The 19,884-nt window shown below is 39.5% G+C and overlaps 1 protein-coding gene across 2 annotated transcripts in view; it reads left to right on the top strand.

Moving 5' to 3' along the window:
* The window catches only part of bbs4 (Bardet-Biedl syndrome 4), a 148,428-nt gene that overhangs the window by 98,428 nt on the left and 30,116 nt on the right, over window positions 1–19,884 (top strand). For both annotated transcript variants that reach the window (XM_042108792.1, XM_042108793.1), the window contains exons 5-12: window positions 1,017–1,128; window positions 1,744–1,816; window positions 5,203–5,256; window positions 5,342–5,469; window positions 16,815–16,869; window positions 17,169–17,237; window positions 17,326–17,478; window positions 17,602–17,773. In XM_042108792.1, coding sequence (XP_041964726.1) covers window positions 1,017–1,128; window positions 1,744–1,816; window positions 5,203–5,256; window positions 5,342–5,469; window positions 16,815–16,869; window positions 17,169–17,237; window positions 17,326–17,478; window positions 17,602–17,773 — 816 coding nt within the window. The remainder of the gene's footprint in view (window positions 1–1,016; window positions 1,129–1,743; window positions 1,817–5,202; window positions 5,257–5,341; window positions 5,470–16,814; window positions 16,870–17,168; window positions 17,238–17,325; window positions 17,479–17,601; window positions 17,774–19,884) is intronic.

The following is a 19,884-nucleotide window of genomic DNA, read 5'->3' as shown; positions in this document are numbered from 1 at the left end:
ACTGTAGGGCCGGCTCGGCTATCCTCGGCTATAAAACGTTTTGGAAAAGACGGGCTATATGGACCCAACCAACTCTTTTTGGGAGGGGAGAACTCCCTCATGTAGGCTACAACCCATGCAGAGGCATTGCATTGGTGTCATGCACAGAATGCGGAACGTGTCCTACTGAAAAGATAGACTAACGTGACAAATGTCAATATTTTTTTCCCCGACCGGCCCAAAAGTGAAGCGGCCACCGGGAATTATCCGATTACCCACCCCGGGCCTGATTCAGTCTTACTCTTCTTGGACTGAAGACAAGTCCTGTGATGCTAAATAGCCTTTCACAGGCCGCTGAGGCAGGTAGCGGAGTGTTCAGCTTCACAGAAAGCTGCCAATGTACAGAAACATTTCTTGCAAATACGGCCACGGGTGTATGACGTTATCTTCACCACTACCCTGTTCACCGAGTTCACCACTATCATCAGGGTGGTCGTCTATGATAACGGGAGGTCCTCCAGTAGGTGCGTCCTCCTCCTTTAGCCACAAACAAGAGCTGAAATAGAGCGCGGAGCGTGCGTAATGCAATCTAGGAGCAGTGATTCGCCAAACCTCCCTTATTGCAGTCGCACACATTTCTTCTAATTTTATGTTTTAGTAACGAGTAACGAAGATGCTTAGTGGAAATATAACGGAGTAAAAGTATACATTTTATCTAGGAAATGTAGTGGAGTAAAAGTGAAAGTTGACATAAATTTATATAGCGAAGTAAAGTACAGATACGTGAAATTTCTACTTAAGTACAGTAACGAAGTATTTGTACTCCGTTACATTACAACACTGCTTTTAAGTACATGTTCTAATAAATAACTTTTTCATCTACTTTTTAATACCTGTGTATTTAAAATAAGTGTTTTCAGTGTTATAATACATGATTGTCAATGTAGTTTGTAGATTGTCAATGCTGTAGTTTCGGGATATCTTTTGTCTTGAATGGTCACATTGATTTCAGATGGATACTCATTACTTTGTTGCAGCTCTCATCTTGCGTATGGAAGGGAAGATTCAACACTCTCTGGAACTGTTCCAGAGCTGTGCCATCCTCAATCCCACCAGTTCTGACAACCTGAAACAAGTGGCCAGATCACTGTGAGATATTTTAAAGTAGAGTTTTGACATTTCCAAACATCTTTGAAACATTGTTGAATCTTAAGAGTGTATGATGAATGTCCTCTCACTGATTTTGATTAAACTTGGCTAATTTGAAGGGTGCACCTAAAAACGCCACGGTTATTCAAGGTAACCTTGGTTCTGAGGAAGAGCATGAGACGTGAACACTTTGGGGATGATGTGTGACTTTTGCACAACAAACTTCAACCAACTCTGACTGAATGCTCCTTACTCCCCATTCAAGGAATGGGTTGGTTAAAGTTCTCAGCACAGGCACGCATGGAATGTATTATCCCCGAAGTGTTGACATTGAGCTATTCGACCAAAAGAGAACTCAAAAAGCCAGTAGTACACAGACCCAAGTAGCTCCAATGAATAACCTATTTCAAAATAATTTATGATACAAAAAATATTTTCAGATTTCAGTGTCAAACTCCTGCTAGGTTGTTCCAAAATTCAGACTACTTTTGCTTGTTGTTTAGGTGGACCCTTCAAACCGGCTGAATTTCTTTGAAAATAGTGAGATTTGTATTGCCTGGTCCTCTCGCGGACACATGGGCTTATGACCATGAGTTGTTTCTGTCTTTTGTTAAGTTTTCTCCTTGGAAAACATAAAGCTGCAATAGAGGTTTACAATGAAGCTGCTCGGCTCAATCAGAAAGACTGGGTGAGTCTTACTCTGCAACTGCATGAGCTCACAAATTAAACATTCCTATCATACTGTACATGTTATTGCTGAATTATTGGGATCCTGCCTTAAAGATTTAAGATGCCCTGTAATGGCCACATAAATAAAGTATACATTCATTGATACTAATATGGACAAAATAAATAAATAGTTCTGATAATTGTTATTAAGAGCAACAGTTGAACAAAGAGAATATAAGGTGCTCAATAGCCCAATCCCCACTGTTGCCCCAAAGACGTGCGTATTGGGGCAAGTCGAGGCTAATCCTGTCCCAATGATTACTTCTCGGGCATAATCACACCTAGGCAGGGCTTTTTCGGGACTAGTTTCTGGCCTCACTTTTACCCTAGGGGCAACAAATGCTTAGTTGTGCTTGAGGCGGTGTCAAGGTGAAAAGTGGGACTGTCAGATAAGGGGATTCAGTGCCAAAACAAAGGCAAGGCTGTATTACTGGCAATTTTAGTGTGAGTGAGAACAGCCAAAAATAGATCATGGCAATAAGAACCAAGAAGTTTTGATTTATAACACTATCATTTTATGTGTGAAGTTCTAACCACAAAACGTGAACATGGATGTAGGGATATTGAATTAACGTTACACTTTGAAATTCAGAGTGTAGCTCTTTCCATAACTAGAGGTTACGTTAGACTTTTTTTTGGCCGGACAAAATGTCCGGTAATATTCCAGAATACTCTCATACTGAGCAGGATTACCAATTGCAACAACAAATCTTCAGTCAGGGCAGCCGTAGCCTACTGGTTAGCGTTTCGGACTTGAAACCGGAGGGTTGCCGGTTCGAACCCCGACCAGTAGGCACGGCTGAAGTGCCCTTGAGCAAGGCACCTAACCCCTCACTGCTCCCCGAGCGCCGCTGTTGTTGCAGGCAGCTCACTGCGCCGGGATTAGTGTGTGCTTCACCTCACTGTGTGTTCACTGTGTGCTGAGTGTGTTTCACTAATTCACGGATTAGGATAAATGCACGGGATCAAAAGAGTATATATACTTATACTTAAAACTAACCTGTCTCACAACTAGGGCTGTAACGTTATGCATATCGAAACCGAAATTTCGACACTCATATCCACAAACCTGTGTCGCGTGTGAGAAGGTAGAATCGCAACACACCCCTTCCAGTGTTTCCCGTATCACTTTGCAGCTTAGGTTGCCGCCTAAGAAACACACGTCTCCCGCCGGTAATAAATAAATCTTAATTTCATAGCTGATGTAGCTTTCATTGTAGAACTATGTGTGCAACTTTACCAAACAGTAGCCTATAAAAGTTCCCTAAACCCTCTCTCCTTGCAATTGTCTCTCTCTTTCTCTCTCTCTTTGGACTTTATCTTGGTGATCTAAAACGCATGGTCACTGGCGAATAGCTTAGGGGTTTGTTCAGTCTACATTGAGGGTGGTTTTGTTATCAAACGTTATCATGGGTGAGTTTAGGACGTAACATCCTTTAAACCAATGAAAATGACATCTGTAATTCCCTTTAACAGCAAACAGCGCAACTTCAAACATTGCATCTGTATTTTGATTGTCAGTGGCACATTTGAAGGAATATGCTTGCACGCGACACCATATGGACCAGATATTCCACTAAACCATGCTTTACTAAAACCTAGCAGAGTATAGCCTACACGCATCAGCACTCTTCTATTATTTGAACTCATGGCAAAGTCAAACTAAATTCACAGTGGTGCCATAGTCAACGACAAAACAGTTATACACAGTTAATTACTTTCACTATTGACTGACAATGGGTTACCATCGAAAACATAGGCTGAAAAAAACAACACTTACCCCAATAATGTTCAAATGACTGAATAAAAAAACTTAAGGACAATTATCGTGCAGAGGAGTTGCTGCTTACATCTTCTGACAGTGCATCTTCAGCTGTGCTTCATATGCACCTTTTGCTATAGACCAGGTTTTTCTTGGTCAGTGGCGAAATGCTTTTTAGATAGTATTTTTAGATAATGCGCTAGACCAGTGGTTCTTAACCTTTTTTCTGTGATGTACCCCCTGTGAAATATTTTTTCAGCCAAGTACCCCCTAACCATCGCAAAGCATTTTTAGTTGAAAAAAATACTTAAAACTGTGCCATCCGTGCCAACTGTGACATCCGTGTCTAATTTATTAAACTTTGGAACCACGACTCCATCCATAAACTTCAACCACGACTCCATCGTTTGAGTTTTGACAGTGATTGACAGGTGATGGCGGGTGGCATGTGACAGGTTGGGTCGAACCATCCTGGTATGGGGGGGACTCTGGGTTTTTAGGATAATGAAATTGAATAGCCTACTGAAATATAATTTTATTAACTTATATTTTCCTGAAATATTCATTAAATAATTGTTTTTAAAGTATTTTTGCGTGGATTCTACTTTTTAAATCTATGTATATTTTAACCATAAGCTGTTTTTAGGGCATTTTCACTACCTTTATTCATAAGGATTTATTCTGGTCATTGTAAGTGCCACACACACATATTATATATTGTTTTTTTTATGTTACCAAACATAGTGTAGAGCACCTTTACATAACCACATATCATTTAAATGAATTGGATAAAGAAAACTCAAACCACTTGAAACTATCGGTAACACTTTACTTGATGGGTGAGTTCATAACGCATTCATAGCAGCTGTCATAAACTGCACATAAAGCATTCATGACTGTGTCATGAAACATGAATCAACATTCATACCAAACCTTTTATGAATGTGGAAGACAGAACGATGAGAAACTTGTCAAAATAAAAGTCCAACAATCGCAAAGCAGCATTGCCGTTTTTCTCTCCAGCCTTTGTAAATATTTAATGAATATCTTATGAAGTCTACATCGAATGTCACTTTACTATACAAGTTGTGAAGTATTCATAATCACTGAATTTAACTGGGAGGTAAACTAGCCTACATTCAGCTGACCCGTATTTGTGTAACCTAGAACGGTTGGACATTCCCAGTAGCAAAAGATGAGAAATCATCTGCAAAGGGATCATAAAACAAATACATTTTTATGAAACAAAAAATATTTGCTTGACCATGTTCTGTCTTTTTGGCACTGGAGTAGCCCATTGACTCAGATGTGACGTGATCAGGTAAGAGGCAATGCTGCTTTGCAATTGTTGGACTTTTATTTTGACACATTTTTGTCGTTCTGTCTTCCACATTCATGAAAGGTTTGGTATGAATGTTGAGTCATGTCTCATGAAACAGTCATGAATGCTTTATGTGCAGTTTATTACAGCTGCTATGAATGTGTTATGAACTCACCCGTCAAGTAAAGTGTTACCAAACTATCATACTGTAAAAATGAACTAACATGTGTACTGTACATAACCTGAGTATCTTTATTTGCAGGAAATGAACCACAACCTGGGTGTGTGTTACATGTACACAAAAGACTTCAGAAATGTAAGTTGCAATTGATATTATTAGGGTTTGTAAATTCATGTTTCTCTGAATAGGATGCAACTAATGATTATATTTTTTCTTGCAGGCAGAAGATCAATTGAATAGAGCCCTACTATTAAATAAACATGACTTGACTTATATGATGCTTGGAAAAATCTGCTTGCTTGAGGGGGACACTGCAAAGGCCATTGAAGTGTACAAGTGCGCTGTTGAGTAAGTAGTAGTAGTAATAGTTGGAAAACTATTTAATATATTTACTATTTAATATATATCTCAAGTTCCTTGCTCAATTTGAATTGTGCACAACCCTAGTGGATAATTGATCTGAATTTCTCAAGCTTGATTGCCAGTAGGCTTAACATGACAGTTTTTTACTTGTTAAGATAAATAAGATTATACTTAAATGTCCTTTTACACAGAAATCTGTCTTGCATTACAGCTCAGCAATCAGCATAGAAAGACGTTAAAAATAACATTCAAGTTATTTGTTGTTTTGAGATGAACTAGGACTGGGCGACATGGCTGAAAACTGTATAAGGATAAAGTGTTTAATATCAGTCATTATCAATAATCATTGATATTTTTCACCTACTTGAAATAAGGACCAGAAGGTTTTTTGTTTTTCAATTTAAACACTTTTATTATAAAGTTAATCTTTTAAACATCTCAGTTATTAATCAAGGCAAACAGGGAAAAGCCTCGGCTAGGGCTGGGACAACGTGTCGGCATAATCGATGACGTCGATGCAAAAAATATGTCGACACAAAATATGCGCGTCGATTCGTCCGCCAAATGTTTTTAATTTTACACTAACCTGTGGCGGGGCGCCACGAAATCAAAACCGGCCTATTTGAATTAAAGATAGGATAAATCCTTTCATTGAGCCGCGCTTTTTATGCACGCAGCCTTTCCTTGCCCCGCCCGCTCTCTCGGATTAAATCCGCTTAGCATCGTGACCATGCTGCGCAAATTTGTTCAAAACTGCTGCATTAAAGTTAACTCTGCTAAGGTCTTATCACAACATAGTACATTGAGGAGACTAAACTAAGTTATGCAATCAAGCAGTATCTCAAAGCTAACGTTAGAATACTGTTTGGATGTCGAGTTTAGCATGCTTACTTACAGCTGCTTGTCAATTTCGTTACTCATGCAGGGCTCAATTTATTGACTCTGACACTGAATGTTTGCAAAATCCCAATGTAAATGGAAAAGTGTTTTCCAAGACTCAAAAGTGCTTGTCCCAAGGAAATGTACGAACCGTCATTTGAACTAACTATGTTAGGAATTGCATCCACACATCAGCAGCCTTTTAACTGTGTTAGTGTTACAATTGCAAGGGTTCCCTCACAAACGTCTTAAAGTGACAGGCACTCAATTAGACCTATACACTACTGAACTTTATTAAATGCTACCTCTGACTAAGAATGCATTACTTTGCACTTGTATAGTCTTTTATTTTTGAATTTTAAGAGCAATAAACATATATTGCAATGTTAAGGAATTCATGTTTTTTCATTCAGATATGTAAATCAACATGTATAAATTGCTATTAGTCAATTAATGGGGAGATAATCGATAATCGAATCGAATCGGACTGAAAAAAATAATCGTTAGATTAATCTATGCATCGAAAAAATAATTGCTAGATTAATCGTTTAAAAAATAATCGTTTATCCCAGCCCTAGCCATGGTTGCTAAGTAACCAAACTATATACAAAGCTGGCATAATATCTTTAGACTGCTGACAAACTGACTGTTTTATGCGTTCACTGAACAAAGATTGTGGAAATTAAACACCACTTTTCCATCAGAAACATTATTTGTAAAAAAAAAAAAAAAGCACACGCGCCACACACATGCAACAGCTAAAATAGAGATTCGACGAAACAGCAGAGGTCAGGAGCAATCCGATGGAAAGTTGGCATTTTCAAGGTGGAGATATAAGCACTACTTCAAATTCATTGTGGTCAAAGGCAAGAACGTGCATGTAATGTCGACATCCGTTGTAAGCATCTCACACACGCATCTAAAGCTAGTGGCCAAAAACACCGATACCCCCACCACAGATGATAGCTCGCCATCCACTAGCAAGGACTCGGAGCAAAGTCCTCCAAGCAGCAAAAGCTAGATCTTTCTGCCTCACAACAAAAACCTATGACACAGGCTGAAGTCAACCATAGTTAGGGTTTAAGTATCCTTCCAGGAGATGGCGTTGGTCATCCCATCTCAGGTGGACTACACTGAATCAGACTCTGATTAGTGGCAACCTGGCAATCCGGAACAGATAGCTACTGACGCAGCCATGCAGAACAGTGACACACTGCAAAGTCATAATATTCCCGCTTATCTCTAAATACAGTCACACACAGATATACACAGGGACAGTACAGACATCATACAGTCATTACATAGAATCATACTTTTAGTGTCAAAGTGACCCACTAATGAGAAATGCAGAACATTAAACCACATATTGGAATATTGGACATAATGTTCTATTCCACTTTCTCTCAGCCTTTATGGCTGGAATATTTCATCAAATACTGCCACTGGGAAATGCACAAAATATAAAGGATTCTACAATTGTTTCATTAAAGTTAGTCAGATCCAAATAAGCAGGTATGACTACAGTGGGCATCGCTTTCAAATGGCCACTTCATTCGCGCATTACGAGGCATGAAGCTGCATGAAGCTTTAGTACCACTTTCAGCCACTGTGCGTCGCTCTGCCACTGTACAGTACATCGCTCTGCCTGCCGCCCCTTCTGAAAAAGCAGGAGACTTGCCGAGAGTAATCCCAGCCTACGAATTCAATAACAAAATAAATCATGCATGATTAAACATTACCTCGATCTAGGCTACTTGGGTATGGCTTTAGGCTTGACTACACGGTGGTAACGAAAATCGAAATCGAAATTTGCTGTCTACATTATTGTCAGTGTTGGGGGTAACGCAACTACGCAAATCAAAACAGTGGTGTGATAATTGAGCCAGTAGAGAAATAACTGTTCAGAATTAATCTGTAGCCTTGGGTAGGCTTCTGCAGAAAACAATGTTGTTGCCGATTTAATACTATCTGGCGACGTTTTCAATAGAGGCTTAGACAACTATGACCCACGTTTTGGTTTTGTAAATTAATTTGCCCTACTTCTTGACTGCAATGTAGTCAATTGACTGCTTGACATGTAATTTTTATTTTTCTGTACAATAAACAAATACATCTGCTTTATGCCGCAGAATTACATTCATATTTGGCTGACTTCTGCAGACGCGCAAAAAAACACTGCCAGGCCATCCTTAAAAATATTTTCGTTTGCCGTAACCAAGGGCGTAGGTTTGGTCTGAGCTTTGGTGGGGACCCTAGGCTACCCACTAATCCCCCCGAGAAAAAAAAAGGAAAAGCCACTCTTTCACCAGCCACTATAGATATATACAATGATTAAAATGTGCTACTGTCCAACTACCCATGATTAAAATGTGCTACTGTCCAACTTGATCTATACTGTGTAGCACATAATCTGATTTTAATATGTATACATATGTAGGCTATATTTAACATTTATTTTCTATTTGGTCTGTTATGAAATCATGCATTGACCCATTTAAGCACAGCTCAGTTTTAAGAAACTTAAATACATGCATGCTTAGCATTTTGTGAAAAGAATCATTAAGGCTACATTGACAACTCTTAACCATGAGCTGCCTGTATATTCTCTGATTCTAATATTTACAGATATCTAGGCGATGTAAGCACAGCTCAGTTTTAAGAAATGCTTAAAGCCGAAAGACCATGTTGAATTTTTCTACAATTTATTTCAAAAACGGATTACTCTGGAACAGCTAACTATACACGGGAATGCATTACACCTTGGTCTGCTGTTTATTCTGATATATGGTTTGTCATGTGTTGCGTGAAGTGTAGGCCTACGATATTCCACCGAGACGAATAGATGTGGAGATGGGCGCAGAGAATAATTATTAAATCTCTTGAAGTTAATTTTTCTCGCGAACTGTTTATCACAGCAAATAGCGGCTATAGCACTGTTTAAAAGCTGAGAAAAGGCTCTTTCATGTGACACATGTGTGATGAGTAGCCTACTCGAGGAGTTCAACAGAGAAGAATGGGTGAATTTGGACGCACTTCATGCCTTGTAGTGAAGTGAAGCTGAAGCGCAGCGCAGGAGACTGCGGCTCACTGGTAGTTATTATAGGTAACTTCAAATCAGCGCGATTTACCCTTATAGGCTACTGCACATTACACGATCTGTACGAGATGATCCGCAGCAAAGTGAGAAATGATTTAACTCTTTGTGTAGCGCATGTGAGCGCTTTCCCCCCCCATTTCAACCTGAATATTGGTGGGGACATTTCAGTCGTAATCTGACATTGGTGTGGACACGTCCTTTGGTCCCCACGCAAATCTACGCCCCTGGCCGTAACCCCTGTCAATTTAGAACCGACCCAAATATTTATTTTTTTTCCCCCTTTTAGTCCGACCGACTTGCCGGTTGTAAACTTCGTTAAGACCGACCGATTTTTTTTACTCTAAACAACCAATACAAATAAAATACTATTTATTTTAGTAGGCCTAAGTATTGTGAATATAAATTGACAAACGTAGGCTCTCTTAAATAAAATCCTGTGGCGTCATCTCTACACCATTAGTTTACGCATGTCACACTATGGCCTATACGCTTCGTTTCATTCACACACACAAACATCTCGACTCAACGCTTATTACTTGGCACAAAGCTCTGGAAGAACTGTGCCCAGATTTTTTCCCATTCTTTCTCCCCTCTAGTCTAACGGTGACCGTGTTGAAGAATTGAAATTGGTTGTGGTCTATTCAGCATTTCTCAAAATATGGGCTTAACCCAGATTCGAACTCTTGGACAGGGGACTGATAACTGCTGTGTAACGGCGGCTGTCATCAGCCGGCCTTAACGCACTGCGCCACAGAATTGACGCCGTGGGTGAATAGGGATAAATAACAATAGAGTACACAACTGTTTCACCAGCACATTTAAATGACTTGACTAAAACCGTGTATAACTGGAGGTACACCTGTTATCTGAGCAGTCTGTATGTCCTCATTTTGCGAATGCGAGGACGATATGAGTCTGTTGCATAGATGTCTGAGTCACGCATAATGTTTGAAAACCACTGGCTCGTAATCACAATAATTTAACACACGACAGTTGGATACTTCATCATGTTCCCATGCCTACATTTTGGTGAGTAGCATAGAGATCGTTAAAACAATAAAGTATGGCTCTCCGTTTGGGACATCGAAAACGTATATTTTTAATAGGGTAGACTACCGTCGGAGATGCTGACTTGCAAAGGCCTCGGGATAACACGTTATCTCCACTATCATCAGTCAATGCCTCCTTGATCAAAGTGGGGAATGAAAGAAAAAGTTTGAGAACCACTGGCTTAACAAGTTACCTGCAGTCCAGAACACACAGAATATTGCAACAGAAAGTTGCCTTTATAATCAACTACTATTTGTTCCAACAGCATTCAAACAAAGCCTTTATAAAAGTGAAAAAAAAAATGATTCCATAAGAAGTAAAATAAAATACTGTTACTGTAGTAACTGTATCCCAAGCTTCAGCTCCCCACGTCTGTGACAGGCAGACGTGACACCACTAAATTCTCAGCTTGTTTATACCCCACACTAAACGGTAAGACCGCTAGGCCCATCACTGTGGGATGCGGTAGCCTAGCCTACTGTCTAGGATTTAAGTCAAGCAATATAACCATACAAATGTTTCAGAATGAGTAATTTTGGCTTTGTCTGAACTGGCCATTGTAGGCTACGTAAAAAAAAATAAACATGTAGGCCTATTCCCTATCCAATGATATCGGCAAATGTTTGTTTTCCAAAGTAAGCATTTCACTTCACCATGCACCTTCGACAATGAATAGCTCATTGCACTTATGTTACTGTTGAACGTAGGCCTAACTGGTATCATTACAAACATTCTGTGTCCTAAAAACTGGCATTTTATGCCATTGTGTCATGTAAGGTCGTTGCAAAATCTAGAGAAATGTGTGGTCAGCGAGGGACAATTGAGACACACATTGGATTGTGTTATTACTTGAACATTCCACACTATCCACAGCTGTGGTATCGGGGGCAGGAGGATTACTGTTAGCGCAGGCTTTATAAAATTCTTCAACAGAAGGCCTGCCTCAAATGCAGGCTTGCCCAAAATAAAGGCCTGTGGTTAGATAGATAGATAGATAGATAGATACTTTATTGATCCCCAGGGGAAATTCAAGGTTTGCGCAGCCTACAGTAAGTAGGTTAAATAACAGACCGGCCACAATGTGCGGTATGATGATTTTTTACGAGCAAGATGTTTTTGGTGCCCTGCATGTTCTTAAATAACAATGATAATCAGTAGCCTAATATTCGACCATTATTTTGTGTAAATGGGCTATGCACTGGGTTAGACACCAGGGGCCATATTCACAAAGCCTTTTATCTTACCACTAGGAGTAGGCTACTCCTAAATAGCAATAAAAGATTTTAGCTATAGGAGTTTCTCTTATTAAGTTATTCACAAAGCCTTTCAGACCTACTCTTAGTAAGGGAAAATGACAACTCCTGAACAGATTCTGGAGCAGAGCGCTCTAGAATCTTTGACTAACAGTCTAAGAGTGAATCAGTCTTCGTTGCTATGGATGACGTTATTACTCATGCACGAGCTTGCCCCCCAGTCAACGTGAATCGGGTGGTCAGTTAATAGGCCTATATCGTGAATATTTTTCTTGCCATCTAAGGCACGAGCGCAACTCTGAGGCCAAGCCTCACCAAGTAGCCCGTTTGTTTACAACTAACATTACATTTAATTAAACTGCTTATAGGCTTTGCCGAAATAGTTTTCAACATTTTGAATATTAGTGTCGGGTGAATTAGGAAATGTTCTCAAAGTAGCCTTATGGCTGAAAGCTGCTTGGGATCCCCCCCTGTCAAGCAATATAACCATACAAACGCGGGCACTCATTGTTTCAAAAGGAGTAATTTCGGCTTTGTCAGAACTGAGCTGTGGACGACATGGCACGGCATGCCCAATTGAAAATAAATGAACGCAACGGAACACAACACAGACCCCGCTTCTCTCGTGTCAGTCACTGATATGAACGAAACACAGAACCCGCTTCTCTCACGGCAGTCACTGACAGTAGCCTAGAATAAATGCAGGAGAAAAAAAACTTCCCCATGACAAAGACATCGTAAAACACTGAAAGTTAATATTTTGTCACTATAACATACATCTGTCCTTTGTCAAATGTGTTATGTTCCAAGTAGCCTAGTCCGTAATTCTGCTATTTCACAGAAAAATATAAATAGCCAGTTAGGGTCTACAGTCCAGAGTTGGTAAGTTATGGTAGGCCAACTTGGAGTGAACATACAAACAGGGGAAATTCTTTCTCTAGTAGCTGAGTCGCCTCAGGTGCGCACGTAGACATAAGGCCGAACATGCAAGCGCCAATGAATCGTGCTCTCACGACAATCACGCCGTTAAACTTAAATGGGTTAACATCACACTAAGTTCGCCTTCAAGCAAGGAAAACGATGATTTGAAGACATCTGTTTCGTTGGAAGGGCAAGGCCCGGGTAGCAACAGGGCAACACAGAGACAGGCCCGATGGCAGGGCTGTTATGAGAGTATTAAAATATGGGATATTCTACGGGAAAACATTAAAACGGCAAGACAGCGGGGGGAAGTTAAAATACGAGTTGGCATGCATTGTTTCGGTTCCCGTGCACAGGGATTATTTGTCATATTATTAATCACATATGATTATTTGTGAAATTGTGCAAACAGGCGCAACACATTTGAAAAGGAAGGACTGGTAGCATGCAAGCTCACGGGAAAGATTGATTTAAGAACGTTATCACAGTGTGTGGCTGTGGCGCAAAGCAGCGCGGGCGGAAGACAGCGACAATTGGCAGGGGAGGGTCATGTCTTTTTTAACAATTCCGTCGGAGGGTCATTGAACAATTGCTAGCAGGCAAGGGAGGGTCATGCAACTTTTGACTGAAGCACTCAAAATTCCTCCGGTGGCCCCTTCAGTAAACAACGAACAGTCCCTAGATTGCTGCTAGGCTATTATGTCTTGGTTCATGTCTGTTAACAACTCATTGCCATCAAACGCGTAGCCTATCTCGGGGTTGCATCCATTACAAAAAAACATGCAATGTGAACGTCTGGGATTGGGAAGAGCACTGAATAAGCATGAAGTCAAACCTTTAAATGAAAAACACTCTTTAATAATCAAAAAAATAAACCGCTAATGAAGTAAACTTGTGACCATCAAAAATCGTTTATCGCCTGTAACTCCTGTAAGATCCTGTAAGGACGTAACAGGAAGGCATTTGGCTGAGCAACGGAGGTTAATATGCTCTATTCCAAATGATGTCTGTCTATCATCGTTGCACTCGGAGAAAACCAGAATGTTTAATTTGCCCTGCGTTTCTTCTACTAAGTCTACTAAGACTATATTTGTTCCATCTCCCTAAGCTATCCAGAAACTGGTCTATATAGTTTCTATATCAGGTTGGGTTAACCCCATTAGTGTACCACCTTTTCAGATGATCAACCGATTTAGAGGCATCAGGATATAAATCCCATGTATATAAAAATAATAAGTTCTGAATCCAATACTCTCAAGTCCCCCTTTAAAAGACTTGAAGCCTTTGACACTAAACAATAACACAAATCTGATTGAATCAGAATGAGCCTACTAATTAACTGAGAGTAATGCAGTAATTGTGTCTCTTTACCATGTGTATAATCAGTGGTGTAGTCTACTTTTTTGGGGTGGGCATACTGTATATTTTGGCCAGTAATGGGCTCAGTGGTTACCAAACTAGGGGTCGGGACTCGACCCCTCGGGACCCCTCGGGACCAATATTAAGGGACAAAAATGTTTGTGGGGGTCGCAGATTTGCACTTACCTGCCCCTTGCAGTGTCAAGGTCCCCTCCAGCTCCCCTTGCACCTTGTTGCTGACTGCCACTACCATCTAGAGAAAACAATGAACAACTCTGTTTCATATGAGTTCAGATGCAACGAGTTCAGATGCAAAGCCCTCTAAAAGCTATGACAAAAATAGGCCAATTTTAAGTTTCATTTTTAAGCATTTTCATCTATGACAATCAAAAATGTTACTATCAAGTAGGCCTACAGCAAGTCAAGCCCAAACAAAATTAGATTAGCTGATTTTTAAATGTTGGTCAATAGAAATATAGCCTGTTTTGTAAACTCATCACATGCACTAAAGGTTTTTGCATCTGGCATTATATCGCAGTAACAGTGTGGTAGATAATGTTATTACCCATAAGTACAGATAATATATCTCTCCATCCATGCATACCATGGAGATAGCATGGTTCTGGCTAGTAAATAAAGTTCATGATAGATACTTAATCCAGACAGCCACAGTACACATCATGTAGACCGTTTACAGACAGACAAGGCGATTAGGAGTTATTCCCAAAGAAGAATCCCAGATAAACAAACGTCCAGAAATTAAAACTAAGTAGGGTAACGTGGATCAGAGTACGTTAGCTTGCTAGTATTGAGAGAAGAACGAAAGTTAGACTACAGCATGACTAGCCTGTGTTATTACCGTGTTATGTCCACAAATTAAACAACCTAGAAGGGTAACTTGGTAGCAATTAAGTCTCATAAAAAGCGTGAATGATGTTTTTGACTCTTAACTTACCTTCGGAAACGTCAGGTCGGGCAACCTTATTAAAAAAGTTCCGAAGGTCTTGCTGTCCTTTGCACCTGGCCATCCTCGTCGTCCCCAACTAAAAACCTGGAACGCTGCTGTGCTGCTGCTTTAACCTGGCAGCTCAGGGTCGGGGGGAAGGCTGATTGATGCTGGCAATATGTGATACCGGTTAAACATGGCGGTATAAGTATAAGTATATATACTCTTTTGATCCCGTGAGGGAAATTTGGTCTCTTCATTTATCCCAATCTGTGAATTAGTGAAACACACACTGCACACAGTGTACACACAGTGAGGTGAAGCACACACTAATCCCGGCGCAGTGAGCTGCCTGCATCAACAGCGGCGCTCGGGGAGCAGTGAGGGGTTAGGTGCCTTGCTCAAGGCACTTCAGCCTTGCCTACTGGTCAGGGTTCGAACCGGCAACCCTCCGGTTACAGGTCCGAAGTGCTAACCAGTAGGCCACGGCTGCCCTAATGATGACTGATGATGATGAATGATGGTGCTGATGGAACTGAATGACGGTGATCTGACATTCAGCCATTCGTCCCCATAGAAAGCAGTGCCAGTGGTCAATGCTGCATGGTTTCATATCTGGAAACACCTGACGGAGAATCCATGGGAGATACAAGGCTTCCATGAAAAGGGGCCGTTGATGAAACATGGCTGTGCTATTCTAAATATTGAAAAATGAATTTTAAGTGGGTATACTGAACATTTTAGGTGGGTATACTGCGTATACCTGCGTTCTACGTAGACTACACCACTGTGTATAATACCTTGGCAAAGCTGAATATAAAACCAAAACACATAAGAAATGTCTCAACAGTTCTCAAATAGAAGCCAATAAAGGAAATGAATCAAATTAAACAACATGGTTACATGTATAAAAGTGGCCCCGATTGTCTTTATTTCTCACAGGGTGTGAACAAAAAAGTTTACATACCACAGAGTACCAGTGATAAAAGCAATAACCAAACAGTTCAAGGGGAAAAAGAAACAATAGACAAAGGAAAAAAATAAAAAATAAGAGTCTGTAAGGCTCCCCCTTTTTGACCACTGATTGCACCTGAAACAAAACACAGAGATATACATATCTGGGCCCAAGGCCCCAGTAGTGCTTCCTAAGTTTCAGCTAACATTATTAAAAAGATTTTAATTGCAATATTGCTATGGTCAGTCACCAAATTAGTAATTAGCAATGAAATATAAATTCACATGATCATGATCTTCATGGAAACTCTTTTTTGTGTGCCTCATATCAAGAATTGTTTCTACAACAAAGCTAAATTATCTGAACCTTTTTCCACATTTTGAAGGCATGTTTTAAAGAACTTGGTTAGAACTTTATTCATATTCTGAACGCCTGAAACAAATGCAAAGTTGTGTTTTCTTTTATTGCATTGCTGTAAAATAATTGTAAACAATATGGTCTAGTATGTATGCATCATACCACATTAACAAGCTGCTTGTTAACACTTACAGGTGTTACATTAACTAACAACTAACATTATAATGTAACATTATTAGGTGTTACATTAACTAACATTAACTAACTGTTAACAAGGTGCATGTTAACAGTTAGTTAATGTTATTAAAGGATAACAACAGTTAACTAACTGTTAGTAATGAATTGTTAACTGTTTATTATGCACTGTATAATGTTATTCTAAAGCGTTACCCATATTTTTTATTGATATTGATTACATGCCTATCGAGATAAATATCGCTATCGTGTTATCACCCAGCCCTAAAATGAACACCTGTTTAATGGAAGATGGTAAAGTAATCGTTGTAATTTCAGGTCGTCTCCTGAGAATACCGATTTTTTGGCAACGCTTGGACTGCTCTACATGCAGGTAATGTTATACTGTCATTTAAAGAGCCATTTCAAAGTTTGCAACCAACTACTACTGACAGGGATAAAGGCTGGCTAAAACCTAAAAATGTGTTTCTGGCTGATACATTTTGTTACTATAGTTATGTAAAATCTCTAAAAAGTACAAGAAACACAGTATATTGTATTTATATCTCTTTAACATGCCTATGTATCGGCAATCCTATACATACAATCATATGGTGTAACAGCAGTTAATTCAATCTTTATGATAATTGTGTTGAAGTAGGCTTTTATTTGTGTCTTTTCTTCACATTGAAGAAAGGGAAATATCAGAAAGCTTTTGAATACCTTGGAAATGCTCTGACCTATGATCCCAACCATTACAAGGTAGGTGGTAGGTAAGCATTTTTCTGTATTTTCTGTGTTAAGTGTAATTAAAATTCTGACAGCTATGTTTGTGTTTATGCTTCACTAGGCTATCCTTGCAGCAGGCAGTATGATGCAGACCCATGGGGATTTTGATGTAGCCATGAATAAATATCGTATTGCAGCCTACGCTGTCCCCGAGAGCCCTCCATTGTGGAACAATATTGGCATGTGCTTCTTTGGGAAGAAGAAATATGTCGCTGTAAGTGTTTGTCATGTATCCATCTCTATCTTGAATATCTAATTATTTCCTTTCTTGTAGTTGATGATGTTCACAGTTTTTTTTTCTCTCTTGTTCATTCCACCCCGTTTCCCTCTTTTTAAGGCCATCAGTTGTCTTAAGAGGGCTAACTATCTGTCACCATTTGACTGGAAGATCTTGTACAACCTAGGGCTGCTACACCTGACCATGCAGCAATATGCCTCTGCATTTCACTTTCTCAGTGCTGCCATCAACCTCCAACCTAAGATGGGTGAACTCTACATGCTGCTGGCAGGTTAGGAGTCTCACAGAATCTCCAGTACTTACCAGTGACTTCTTTTATGGAACTTGTTCTTGTTTTACTTGTTCATTTGGATGAAATGACAAAAAAAGAAAAAGAGTATTTACTGAAAGACGCATAATTTTAATACAATTTTAAACCCTGGCAAGTAGATGGTTTAAAAGTTGAATGTAGATAGTTCAATGGATTTTGATAGACAGAAAGTTAAGTGGATGTTGATAGGCAGATTGTTTAAAGTGCCCATATTATGACTATTTTCAACAAGTTAAAATAGGTCTATGAGTTCCAGAAAACATGTTTCTGAAGTTGTTTGCTGGATATAGCTTGTAGGAAAAGATTCTTACCTACCTCTATTACACTCTTTTTCAGTCCCTTTCAAAGTGTGCTGTTTCTGCTGCTCATTACATATTAATGAGCTGCTGCTCACTTACCCACGCCCCACTCCATTAACTGTTACCGGGGTCATTCGTGCCAAATCAACAAATGCCTCCAGCCTCGCCTGACCATCTTGGCTTTGCTTCATACTTTATGTCAATAATGCTAAATATTACCCAACAACTACTGTGCAAAGGTTTAAGCTTGTATCTACATTATTTTCTGAGATATGGAGGCTTAAAAAACAGTTGAACTCGTAGGCTTGGTGCGGAGAGGTGGGGTGTTGATTATGCAACGTCTGAAACACGGCAATTCAAAATCCCCTAACATCTACTACACCTGCGTTTTACATAGTATAGTTAGGCTACAGAACTGCATCTTCTCAGATGAAGCACTGTGATATTATCTTGGTCAATAATTGCCAATTAGATTATTTAGCGTCCATGTAAACAAGTCGGTTGAAATCTTTAATCAGATTCATTTCAATCGGATTTAAATAAAAATGTCCATGCAAGTCCATGCTAGTCACGTGTTACATATTGATTCACAGGACATTCAATCCTTTTACTAACACAATGGTTATGAAGAAATGTGTATATGTAACTGACTCATGCCGAAACTAAGTACACTACCAACCTAATTCGTTTCCAATACCCCAGTGTTGAGAGGACGAATTTAGCCCCTAGCTAACACTTACCATAATCTCTATGTAAAACGGTTAGCTTGCTAGCTAGCTATCTAACAGCTGAACTTCAGTAGCCTACAACATAAGCTTAGCTATCTCACCTAGTTGTAGGAAATATGTAAGTGATGGAATTAGAATGAATCTCATGAACAAACAGATAACTCTTACACCAACCTTATTTTGTGCATTTTATTCACGTTTGTTCAACGATTTAGTAAGTATAAATCCTTTTCCCTGCCCACTTCAATGCAGCTCCATAGGTTTCCATTATATCCACGTAACGTAATTGCCCTAAAAGGAGGTGGTAGGTGGGAATATTGAAATGTTTCGGCTTGTGACGTCAAAAGCCTTGCCGATTTTGACCAGCTCACCCTGGAGGCTGAAGGCAGGATACATCCAGAAACCCTTTTTCCAAGTTTGTATGCGTGTGGAAGCACCAGAGACACACAATAACACATCAAATGCCAGAAAAAGTGATTTTTTCATAATATGGGCACTTTAATGGATGTTGATAGATAGTTTAATGGGTGGATGGTTTAATGGTGGGTGAATGGTTTTAAGAAGATGAATGGAAAGTTGGATGGAAGGTGCCTTGTAGAATGGAGAGACACCAAGAGAGTTGGCCTAGTTTAATGGATGTTGACAGTCAGAAAGTTTAATTGATGTTGATAGGCAGAATGTTTAATGGACGTTGATAGGCAGATTGTTTAATGGATGTTGATAGGCAGATAGTTTAATGGATGTTGATGGACAGAATGTTTAACCCTCTAAGCGGAAAAGTCGCAAAATTACGACAAACAGCAACACTGATTAAAACAGACGATAGATCCATGGCAAGTTTATAGTTTAAAAGTTGAATGTAGATAGTGTAATGGATGTTGATAGGATTTAATTAGCCCTTTATGATGTTATAGTGCCAATGCAAAGTCTATTGCGAAAAATAAGCTTGTTTTTTTTTGTTAATATCTAAAAAATAAAAAATACATTCTTCAACTGTCCTTTTCAAAACCTACGTTAAACTGAATGCTGAAGCTAAATTACACGC

This window comes from Alosa sapidissima, chromosome 11, assembly GCF_018492685.1.
Source record: "Alosa sapidissima isolate fAloSap1 chromosome 11, fAloSap1.pri, whole genome shotgun sequence".
Lineage (NCBI taxonomy): Eukaryota > Metazoa > Chordata > Actinopteri > Clupeiformes > Clupeidae > Alosa > Alosa sapidissima.
This window is presented reverse-complemented; position numbering and strand designations above follow the sequence as displayed.